Here is a 12,077-nt window from a genome sequence, read left to right as displayed (position 1 = left end):
GAGATCGCTAAATAATAACCTGGGAAAAGTAGCTGAATTCACTTTAGTGGATGTCACTAACCTGCTATTTGGCAGGGCTTAGGGACCTCAATTCCAGCTTTCCCTTAGGGCTGCAACAGTGGGGAAGGCAGGATTCTATTTTATTGCTGTATGTCCAGAGTTTGAAAGTGGGTGTAGGGCAAATGAAGGCAATGACGGATCCTTTATTTGAGAAATAGGTGCTATAGGAAAAGATGCCAAAAGGAATTAACTCCTCCCAGTAACAGCTTGGAGAAAGGGACAAGTTGAGGAATGTGACCCTCCCCTGTTCGTACAGTCACATTGCAGCAGAGAAAAGGGGCGAGAGGAAGGGGGGACCCCACGCATACTCAGATTGCATGGAAGCAGGGTGGCTCCAGACCCCTCCCTCTACTCCAGGTACTCACGTACTCTAGTAGCTCACTCATTGGTATAGGCTGTGACCCTAGCATTCCACTACAGTGGGGATGAGGATAGTGGAAACGGGGAAACTGATGAGGTTGAGCCAGGGAGTGAACCCTGCAAGCACAACCAAAGTTGATGTCTGTTGATAGCTCAGGAGATAGAAGTAAATAAGCTGGGCAGTAAGTATGCCACTTGTGTGAACTGATCACAACTGTGACATGAGTTTCAGTCACACCTCAAAGGACAAAAGAAATGGGGGAAAATAAACCCATCTGTTATCTTGCTGTCTGGTGTGGTACCTAGCAAACACACAGGGAAAGTGTTGGTGGAAATAGTCAAGGAAACGTATCTCATCCAGCATGGCAGGTTCTCAGACCAAGCAACTAGTCTGAATGGGTTCTTTCCACCATGTATTGTGTATTTATTTGTATATGGTCTTTTTTTTTTTTTTTGTGCTTCTAGCTATTTAGTTGGGTTTCCGTTAGTTCCTATCAAGCAAAAGAGACAAAGGGCCACATGTGAGTGGTGGGGTTGCAGGAAAACGTACTGTGTCAATTCTCTGCTTTTCTCACTGTGCTTTTCACACAGACTGCAGCAGTCCTTCAAGCTGCCTATCTGCATAAGGAGCTGTGTTGTTGTTGTTTTTTCTATTAAGTAGAGTAATGCTTTGTTTTCTATTTCTGTAATTAGCAATAAAGGCACTGGGATGGAAGCAGGAGGTGTTGTGCAACAAATATGAACAGGAGAGAGGACAAAGGCATAAATCTGCATACATATCAGAACAATGATAGACTCTGAGTTAACAGAATCTGCTCTGAAATACAGGGCATTTGGTGCCAACCATGCCAAAATGGCATCAGGGAGAAATTTCTGGCTGGTGGTGGTGCTGAGTTCTGGGGCAAGTTGCCAGGAGATCTGGGACTGGATGTGGCCAGACTTGGTGGCATTTGTATGAGAGGATGGTAATGGTGGGATCTTGTGTCTGTTTAGGATGTTTTGGCTAGTAACCTACAACCTATACAGAAGCCCTTTATTAGAGCAACTTGGACACTGATGGCTCTTCATCTGGAAGGGCTTTTGTCCTCCCTTGTAAACGTGAAGAAAATCCCAGTGATTAACCCCCCATCCTCCTGAGTCATGCTTCTCTGATGTCAGGTCTTATCTATGTAAGGATTTCACCCTGGGAAGGTGACAGTGTGTTGTGCCTTGACTTCCATATGATGAGGTCTGGAAAAGGCCTTCCCCACAAAGACCCTTCCCTGCATTGCATCAGCTGGTTCTGGCTTCCCTTCTTGATTTGCTCACTGTGCCACTGATTTTGAACATGAGGCTTGACCACACCAAGTCGGACTGATTCATTTAAAGTGGGAATAGACTGGTTGAATCATAAACACCTTTACTGTAAACAAGATAACATCTTTAATGTGCTGCTTTGAGAGCTCAGACAATTAAACCCTTTTTCCCTTCCCTCATACTTGCCTCATTGCTGGTATTAAGGGGGGAGAGGGAGGGAGGAAGAGGGGAATGTCCAATCTTTACCACCTTGACAGCAGTTTCACTAGTCTTTAGAGCAAGTCTGCATGGCACAAGCTTGCATTCCTTGAACTTTGTTCTCTTCAGGCAGAATATTGACCAAAGAAGTCCCATGAAAACCAGCACAGGTGAAAATTCCTGGCATTTAAGATGGGGCAAAGACTTTTAAAATCATAGTTTGCAAGTTCTGTTTCTGTCTGTCTGGCTTTAGAGTCCAGGGAAAGAAGGTGGAAAACCAATAAAAATACCTCGCAGTCATAAGTGTGAATGTTCTTCTGAGGTGGGCAGAGTCTGGAATGGAAGAACATAGCTCCTTTTTACAAACTTTCATTAACTCAAAAATCATCTCTCTGCATCTGATGATAAAAGTGCTAGCATTGCATACCAGCCTGCTGTGATCACTAGAAGTGAGTGAACTGCTGTACTTTGTGGTGTGTAGAATGAAGTATCAGCTGCACTTAAATATGTGCAAGTGTCATGAGATTTCCCAATCAGAAGGCTTTCTGTTGTGGTGACTCCAGTGTCACCTAGTGAACAGCAACAGTTGCAGGCAGCGAGTGTGAGGAGTCCTCTGGAAGCTGAGTCTGCTGAGTGGATTCTGAAGCTGGTTTTAGGCATATGCTGCCATCTGTCATGCTGCTGGTGTTGGCAGAGCTGCTGTTGTGACATGGCACTTTTGAGGGGCGGATTGCTACCAAGAACTGGCGCTTGAAGGTCTCACTGAGGGCAATGTAGAGAAAGGGGCTGAGGCAGCTGTTGGCATAGCCCAAGCTAATGGCAAAGTTGTAGGCATAAAAGAAAGACATGGATGGAGTATCAATGCCAAGGTGAACCAACTGGAGGATGTAGAAAGGAGCCCAGCAAATGAAAAAGGCAGAGCAGATGGCAACTGCCATGCGGGTGACTTTCTTGGTACGAACCTGGAGGCTCCTTTGGGGCAGTGGGACCACAGTGGTGGTTATGTGCTGCAGAATCTTGAAGTAGACTACACAGATTACAGTCAGTGGCATGGCAAATGCCAGCATGAACTGGTAGAGAGTGAACCAGTAGATATCAGTCTCTGGGTTGGGAAGCAAGAGAGCACAGCGAAAGGTCCCATCTGCCAGAGGCATAAGGTCTGCATACATCCACACAGGAATGACGGTCAGGAAGGAGAGCAGCCACACCATGCAGATAACTAGAGCTGCAACAAATGGGGTCCGGACATAGGCAGATTTTAGAGGATAGACAGTTGCGAGGTAACGGTCCAGGGTCATCACTGTAAGAATGTTGGTGCTGGTGATCTGACTGTTGTTGTCCAGGGTGGTGATGATGGTGCACAGGGTAGCTCCAAAGTACCATGAGCCATTGCCTAAGAGCTGGTGGATGAGGAAGGGCATACCCAAGAGGAATAGGAGATCCACGATGGAGAGGCTGAAGATGAAAATGTCAGGCACGGTCTGGTTATGCTTCAGCTTCTTCTTCTTGACAATAGTGTAAATGACAATGAGATTCCCCACAGTGCCCAAGAAACAGATGATGCTGAAGAGACTGGGCATGATCACATTGGTGTACAGTGCTGGCTTCTCTGCTACTGCCAAAACAAACCAAAATCCTAAGTGCAATCCAGAAATGGTCTCTTGGTATGTGTGCCCTGCCTTGCACCTGGATCCCTCCCAAATATGTGGCTTGGAGCAATGTTTCAGACCCTCTGCTGCACTTGGAGAGGCTTAGCTGGGAATATGACACCTCTGCTGTGCAGTGCACGTAACTCCCCTACATCCCACCCCAAATCTTTTTGGCCATGTAGGCATCCTTCATCTCTCCAGAAATAGTTGTCATTTTCTGAAACTTCCTACGTCTTTTGGGGGCTAACATCAGCCTGGTATTCTTCTGCTCTTGCAATTGTCTAACATGGAATTGATAGTAATGTTACTTTGTGGGAGTATTGAGTGTCCGGCCTTTTTTTGAAGGAGTGGGTGAGGCATCTTTGCACATCTGAGGAGCAAACACCTATGGATGCCAAAACCCTAATATATTCAAAACTAAAGCTATTGTTTGACAACTTCAGCTTGTCTGCTGGGTATTTTATCTATTGTTCAATATAAGACAAAGTTCACTGACCGTGCTAGGACACAGCTTATGCTTATCTACATTGTGGAATCTATGACTGTAGCCTGGCATGTCCTAGCTCTGTCAGAAGCAGGACAGAGCACAATTGCTTCCTGTCTCCCTTCCCTGCCTCTGCCCTTTTCTGTAGTTTCAGTGTAGAAGAAATCCTGGTGTGTGGAACCGGAAGGGTTTGGAGTGTGTTTCAGCGTACTTCTAGGCATTGGTTTGTCCTTGCTTGCAGATCTGTGGCTGCTGTTACTCCTGGGAAGTCCCAGAGGGGACTGTGCTGTAAACTCAGTCAGCCTGGATTGTAGTCTTCAATCACGCCCGAATGCGCAGCAATCTACATCTTTATTGCATCTCAAAAGATAGCACCTAAAACATGCTTTTATGCAATGTAGAAGATGTCGAGCATCAAAAACCATTTGTTAAACACTTCTGTTGTACTCTCGAAAGCCAGCCTTACCGCCCCTAAACAATTGGTCTGACAACACTGATTACATGCAGAAGGCAGCAGACTGCAGGGGCCTCTCTCCTTCCCACCCCAGTGACGTCTTTCATTCTTTGTCTTGCTCTCCTGCCCATCTGGCACGGTGTGCTCCTCTCTATCCTCGGCACTAAGACCCCCCAGCGGCGGCTCCTCCCGCTTCCCTTTGGGCCCTGCACTGCGTCTCCCAGGAGCGCCCCGCGGCGGGCCCCGGAGCTGTCCTCCCGCGGGTGCTGAAGGCATAGCAGATTGGCCACGGGGAGCGCTGGGGCTGCACCCTTGCTACTGGCCCCTGCCATTTGGTCCCCCCGGCTGGTCAGTCGCCAGCAGAGCGTCCCGCAGCCCAGCTCACCTGAGCAGTTCCCAGCCTCCGACGTGGAGAAATTGCTCAAAGAGTTGATGGGGGCCATGGCAATTAGCCCCGGGGGCTGGGGTTCTTCTCAAAGTTGGACAAATTGCCTCCAGGGATCCGTGGCGGCGATGGGGTGGGTCCTTCAGCCGGGGTTGAGCGGGGTGTAGGAGGCAGCAGCGGAGTCTGAGGTTCAGCTGTGCTCTGCTTGCCGGCTCCAGCGCTGCCGAGCTCGAAGCAAGTGCTGACATCAAGGAGCAGCTGACTCTGGCAGCCACGTCGGCTGAAAGCATCCCTCTGTCTCTATCAGGTGGGAGGGGATGCCGGGAGAGGGGGAGCAGAGGGGCATTGCTTACGTGGAGTTGCAGCCAGTGCTCCTTCGTGTCACTTTCCCCAGATCCCCTGATGGACAGATGGGATTTGCACCATCCCAATTATAGCCAGCTTTCTTTCACTGTTATCAGCAGGAGATAAGGGCTATGTTTTTTCCTTTTATGTAGCTCCACTCTCTTGCCTTTGCTATGGATTTTTCTCTTGGCTCACATGCTCTTTTCATTCCTGAGTCACATTCTTGTCCCCACCAGTGTGGGGCTGGGGGTAATCAAGGTGCCAAATCACACTCTGGAAGCTGTTGCTTTTGTCTCTGACTCCTCTAGCTCAAGTTCCAGCCTGAGATACTTCACTTGTAATTAATTCTCTGCTGTTGTATTTCTTGCTTAGCTCATTTGCATCCTAGTTCCAGAAACTAGCCTGATCACTAGTTCAGGTTTTGTGTTTCACTGGTCTTGGCCTTAAAAGTTTTGAGAAACTGCCTTGCTCTTTGTGCAGTGTCAAGCAGTATCCTCTTTTCCATAGTTTTAAGCTATTGATTTTATTGTGCTTTCTTCCCATTGTTGATGCATGAGATCTGCTCCCCCTGTCACAGTTTGGTAAAATCATGATACCATTAGATCATTTGGTACCTCTGAACATTGCCTGAACTGAAGAAGCACGATATAGCGTTGGAAGTGTGCTAGAAAACCGGCAGCATCAGGATAAAATTTCTCTGGTTTAGAGCAGTGAAGGGGACAAGGTTAGCTTTATAAAAACTAGATCCATCTGTCTGGAAATCTCCTTTACTTCCCATCTTTTTCAGTAGTAGCAAGGTCTGGCATCAGCTACAGTGGCCAATTCATTGTATTTATAAATAAACATATACGTTTAAGCACTGGAATAAGCTCCCCAGGGAAGTGGTTGAGTCACCATCCTTGAGTGTGTTTTTAATCAGTTTGCTGCTCAGGGACATGATTTAGCAGTGGGTTGTTAAGAGTTGGGGTAGAATGGTTAGGCAGCACTTGGACTTCATGATCTTTAAGGTCTTTTCCAACCTGAGCAATTCTATGGTTCTATACATGGAGCTTAATAAAACTGCATCAGCCAGGACCAGAAGTAATCCATATTGCTGAAAACGAGGCCCATTGTAATGCCAGCAACAACCCCAGTATGGGCTGTCATACATAGAAGAGGCATACGTTCAGCAGCAGCAATAAGCACTTGTTTATCAGCTGGGAGTTTGTTAGTTGTGAAGACAAGGAGAAGGATGTACATGGGTTTGCTACGAGCTGCCTGTTTAACACGGCTTTACAAAAGGCAAATGGGATTCTCAGAGGGGCCAGGTGAGACACTTCTGTTGTAGAAGTTAGTGCTATAGCATAAGATTAAGTGAGACTTCCTCTGGAAACTGTTATGGATTTTTGGTTTTCAAACTTGATGCAGATTTCAACAGAAGGGTTAAACAAACCAGAAGTAGGCCATTTTGCTGGCTGACTTAAATACTTGGAGAGAGTTCATCTGGATAAAAATCAACCCAAAATGTTATTTTTGATTGACTCAGTTCCTGAAGGGTTTTGCGGCAGTAGAGAGGATGTGGATGCATCAGTGCGATGCTTCCTAAATGTCCCAGCTTGCCACCAGGCCTTTTTCTCTCCTCTATCCTTGATTTTCCAGGTGCATGAGCAAGGCAATTCCTCTGGAAGGCACTGGAGATATTTCTGCTGTCTCCTGCCCTGGGTTAAGCCTCCATGCAAAGGCCCATTCCCACATCTTGAGCCATTGCAGTTCAGGGCACTCGAATCCCCTTCTTGCTGGCAGCATGTACAGTAGCCTTGCTTGTGAATCTGCTTTTTAATTCTGTGACTTATTTGCCAGACTGGGGTGACAGAGCCTTCGTAAAGCGATTTGGGATCTTTTGTGTAAGAGTGCATGCATGTGAATTTCTGTTGCTGACACTGCAGCTAGAGATTTTAGCAGACTCAAGAAACCAGGGCTATCTCTAGATGCAGGTTCCTTTCCTGTCAGAAAAAAATGTATTTAATTAAAGCTTCCTACTGGAATGAATATACTTAACTGCGCTAGAGGGATAACAAAGTGAAAGCAGTGTCCTTAATCCTGCCCTTTCATCTCCTGGAAATTTCCTTCCTCTGTCTCTTTTTCTGTGTCCTGATTGTTAAAAGAAATGAGAAATAATTTCCACTTGGAAAAAACCCAGGGCAACAAAACTGCAGCCCAGATGATCACAGCAGAAGCTGAGGAGGCAGGAGCTGGAAGGAGTGAGTTGTTAATGAAACGTCAGCAGCAAGCCAGGGGCAGGGGCTGGAGCTCGTCCAGATGGCACTGCAAATGGACTGCATCTACTTCACAAGAGCATCCTCGCAGGAAGAGGCTGGCTGAGAAGGTATTGGTGGTCAGCTGTAACCCTGTGTGGGTTACATCAGGCCTCTGAATAGGCTTTTCAGACTTCCCTCTGCTGATAGTGATGTCTGAACTGCTGCCCGCAGGGGGAGATGGACCCCAACTTTAGCTTTCTGCACTGCATTCCTGCAGTGATGCATCAGTGACCTGGTGGTTGCTCTCCCTGCTGCCTGCCCACAAGGTAGAGGATGGCTGGCAGAGAGGAGCAGGGGGTGCAGAGAGGCATGGAGTATTGGGGATGAGGAGAACAGATCACAGGGCTGGCTGGGGGTTGCCAGCATGGCTCTGATGGTGGCAAGTAGAAGCCCGAGTGCTTGAGCTTCCCTTTGTCTCATATTAGCCTGGATATTCATGTTTCCTGGCCTGCCAGATAAGGTGGCCTTGCTATTAATCAAGAGGCCTGAAGAATGGGATCAATGTGAGGCAGGCATGCTGTGGAGCTAATCTTCTTTACTCCCTGATGATGGATGGAGCTCATCTCAGACGATTAATCAAGTCTGTGTGCATGCATTAGGCAAAATGGATTAGATGCTATGTTGGCAGAGGCATATTGTGGGGGGTGCCTGAGGTCCTGGCTTAAGGCAACCTGCAGCTGGAGCTACAGCAGGGTGACATGATGCAGGTAACAGGGGTTACAATTGCTAGATCCTGGGGAGAGCTTGGATGGTCTCCAGCTCTACTTAGCAAGCACGCATAGTGCTCCCTGCCCATGTACAAGGCTGGGAAGCAGATCTCAGCCATAGCTGAACTGTTTTTGTTGCAGAGCTGCTCTCTCAGACAGCTGGTGGAAGCTTGTGTGATGGCTCCAGATGTACCCAAACATTTCAGTTCTCCAGACCTTGTATCACAGAGAGGAGACTCAATTGTCTGTGTGGTGAAGCTCGAATGGGAATAGAGGTGGAGTACCAGGTCTGATGTGTGGCAGAAAACACCACCTGTGATCCCTGCAGACTCCAGGACTAGGTGGTCCTGTGTGAGCAGGATCTGCTGTCAGATGCCAGCCCTTGTCATGGCTCTGCAGCAAACAGTGTAAAGGGTTCTTTAATTCTGCTGTAAGATCAGAGTGGGATAGAGACAAGTGAGGTCTTGCCTAACTTTCAGCAGTGCTCTGGGCTAGTTTGGATATCACTGGACTCAAGAAATGATGTCTTGGAGGCAGAGCAAGACTGTTGATGATGTGAGCTTGTCCATAACAAGCTATTCACCTACTTTAGATAAATGCTTGGTTCTGGGATTAGCAGGAGGTACTGGCTAATAAAAATAATAAAAATAATAGTAATAAAAAAAAAAAGTCTGTGCCCTCTGCAGGGAGATGCACAGGCCTGACAAAGCAGAGGTGAGTGCCTCTTTCTATGGCTGTGCTTAGTGTGAGCGGCATGCTACAGAGAAGAGGACATAATTTTATCTTGGCCATTCCAGAGCACTCAGTTGTCCTAGAGCAACTCGAGGTATTGCCAGCAGGACTCCCAAGCGCAAATCTCTATTGAAGTGATGCCAGTGGCCTGCGCACTCTGTAAGCTGCAATATTCACTGACATCAAAGTTGTGTTTTCCTGTGATTAATTGCAACTCGCTCCTGATGGGAGCTGTTTAGACTCCACAGTGGTGGCTGATAACAGTTGGAGTGGATATCAGCTGTTTCCAGGGAATAATGCCCACAGGGACAACACGTGGCTGGCACTGCAGTGTGGGGTTGGTGAATCTGGAGGAGAACCTGTTCTGTGAAGGTAAATGTGCCTGATCTTCATGTCCAGAATGGCTGAAAGTGGGTGGACAGCAACCAGGATGTTTGGTAATAGAGAGCTTATTTCCAACTCTGCCTTAAGTGCAAAGCCCAACTGACATCAAAGCAACAGAAAGTCTAATCCCATTTTGAATCAGTGCGAGCACATGCAGTGAATGTTAAACAGGGACTCAGGCAGGGGGGAAAGGGTATTATCTTTAATTTTCTGAGAGGAGGAGACAGAAGAGGAAAGGCATGAGAACAGAAAGCAGCTGGTACAGACAGTTTTTGGAGGAAGAAAACAGGTGGACAGGAAGGGGAGAGGAGCAGGAGCAGAAACAGTGTGTGCCATGGAAAGGTGAGTCCAGTGGCAGCTGAGTGCTGGGCATATAAGGGCTGCTCCTGCCTGAGTTCCCACCTAAATGTAGGGAAAGGATTGCTGTGATGGGAACAGAAAGGTGCAGACTGCAGCTTTCGTCTCATTTATTTGGGACAAAGCTGTGGAGCAGCTTTTTGTGGTGCATGCTGGATTCCAGTAGAGTGACACAGAGGGAGAGCTGAGCTCGGTGAAGGAGAAACAAGGGCTTGTTATCTGTAGTTGTGTGTATGAAAAGGATTCTTTGCTGTAAGAACTTCCTGAATCCCTTCTAAGTCCTGTTTGCCAAGTAGACACTGACTCTAGCTGTGGTTTGTGCCATTGTCTATCACTACTAGTTCTGTGAAGGGCAATTACTGCCTCACTTCTACTAACAGCAGTGCCTGTGCTCCTGTCTGGGGAAAGCAGCAGTGCTTGCAAACAGTGATACCATGCTGAGCTGCAGCAGGGAACAGAAGACCTCGAGCTGCAGCTCAGCAGGGAATGGGAGTAGTACAGCGCTGTCCCGCTGGTTCATAAGATACTTTAAATATTTCAGATGTCTGGTCTGGGCCTCTATGGCCCTACTGCTGGCTTCTCTATGGGTGGGGCTGCTGCTGCTTTTTAGGCTGAGATGTTTGCAGTTGAGAGTTGGGATTGGGAATTTTGCATCTTCATTCTGCACATCTTTGTCCATTGTGGCCTCGCCTGAAGCTGCAGATGCTGTTGTGTGTGTCACCTGTGCCAGTGGGACCCCTTCTCTCCCTGGCAGCATCTGCAGTGTTTTGTTCTGGTGATGGAGAAGGGAAAACGTTAAGGTAAACCTCAGAGAAGAGGCGGGGGGTGGGGTTGGAGTTGAACAGCTGCTTGTGCTGTGAAAAGAACCACACTGAGCTCCAGACGTTATTCAGCTGCTAAAGCCATGGGCTGGGGAGAGCTGGCAAAGCATCATGCAGTGACGTTTTAAGTCAAACATCCCAACCGGAGAAGCAAGATACGTGCTCCTCCTGCCCAGTTACTACTTGAAAATGCTGCTTTCATGCGCTCCCTTGAATTAAAAACAGAAACGCCTTCCCAACAGCGTGCGACAAGACGATCTTTGTAGCGCGGGCCTCTAGATGGCAACATCGCCCCGAGGAGGAGCGTCCCTCGCTGGCCGTACGGAGCCCGGCCCGGGAAGCAGCCGCCGGGTGCCCCGTACGGCCGCGGGCTGATGCTGCTGGCGCGCGTTCTGAAACGGGTGCGGGGCTGGTAGCGCAGGGCGGGGCTCCTGGGGCCGTCCCCGACCCAAAAGCTTCTCTTCAAGTACAACTTGGTTCTGAGCAGAGGAATGGCATAGCAGCGTGTTATGGAAGACTTCTCTTCTTCTGCAGTCCAGTCAGTTCTCTCATTCCTGGTCTGTGGACAGGCAGAAATGAGCGCTACAGCAGAGCTCTGTCACCCCTGAGAGGCAGCCCCTGGTTGGTCTCCGTGCTGTGGATCACCGGAGAGCTGTTTATCCCCCAAGAGTAAAATGCAAGCTGTGAGATACATGATAGGAAATCCAGACTGCCGAGGCAATTCTCGTCTGCTTGTCTGCTACCAGGGCTGGAACGCGGAAGCACGGGGTTTAGGTTGCAGGGTTAGGTACGCCCCCGTGTGATTTTGTGTTCAAAGGCTGTGGAATTCCAGGAAGTGGGGGTAAACTTCCCTGTGGCACCCCCTACTCAGTGGGTGTGTATGTCTGCAGAGCTTAAAGCCTAAATGACCCAGCTTTAATAATGTGTTTGTTGCTGAACCTTTGGTTGGGAATACCCACAGAACACACATGGCGTAATTGTGCTGCAAAGGGGTGGAGGTGAAGTCCTATCCTGCACAAAGCAGTGATGCGGGACTTGTTTTATACAGAGCAGGATCTGGGCTACTCTTTGAAAAGCAGGTTCAGTCTGTGCTCAGGGAGCTGCAAAGCTTAATTAAGATCCTTAAAAGGACAAAAGGTGCTACATAAATTTAGGGGATTATTATAAATGTCAACGTGCTTTATAAGCTCTGATGAAACTCAAAGAAGGAATAACAAGACCTTTCACTTCCTAGCAGAGCTACTTAGGGCTTTATGCCTTCATTTTACAAAAGCTGTAAGATGTTGACGTTTATAATTAGATGTGCATAATGATCTCGTTCTTCTTGAACTCACAAGGCAAGCTGTTTCTGGAAGCATCAGCTCCTCCTCGAGAGGCTTCACCCTCTGCCCTCCGCCAGCGGGACTGCTCAAGGAACCCTCTTTTGGGGTTGCATTTGGGCCTGAGAGATGCCCGCACCTCCCCTTGGGCTGCGGGCTAGGCACTTAGTGAATACAATTAAAGCCTCTATGTGTTTTTAAGCTGATCGGATGCTGGTAATCCTGTAGC

At 48.1% G+C, this 12,077-nt stretch overlaps 1 protein-coding gene across 1 annotated transcript; it reads right to left on the bottom strand.

The window, feature by feature from the left end:
* Positions 1 to 1,904: 1,904 nt before the first annotated feature.
* On the bottom strand, positions 1,905 to 5,044 carry LOC140260085 (melanin-concentrating hormone receptor 1-like). The gene is made up of 2 exons (XM_072352058.1): positions 4,887 to 5,044; positions 1,905 to 3,529 (listed from the first exon to the last, which is right to left on the bottom strand). The coding sequence occupies exons 1-2, from the start codon at positions 4,942 to 4,944 to the stop codon at positions 2,484 to 2,486; spliced, it is 1,104 nt and encodes a 367-aa protein (XP_072208159.1). The 5' UTR covers positions 4,945 to 5,044; the 3' UTR covers positions 1,905 to 2,483.
* Positions 5,045 to 12,077: the final 7,033 nt, after the last annotated feature.

This window comes from Excalfactoria chinensis, chromosome 17, assembly GCF_039878825.1.
Source record: "Excalfactoria chinensis isolate bCotChi1 chromosome 17, bCotChi1.hap2, whole genome shotgun sequence".
Taxonomy (NCBI): Eukaryota; Metazoa; Chordata; class Aves; order Galliformes; family Phasianidae; genus Excalfactoria; species Excalfactoria chinensis.
This window is presented reverse-complemented; position numbering and strand designations above follow the sequence as displayed.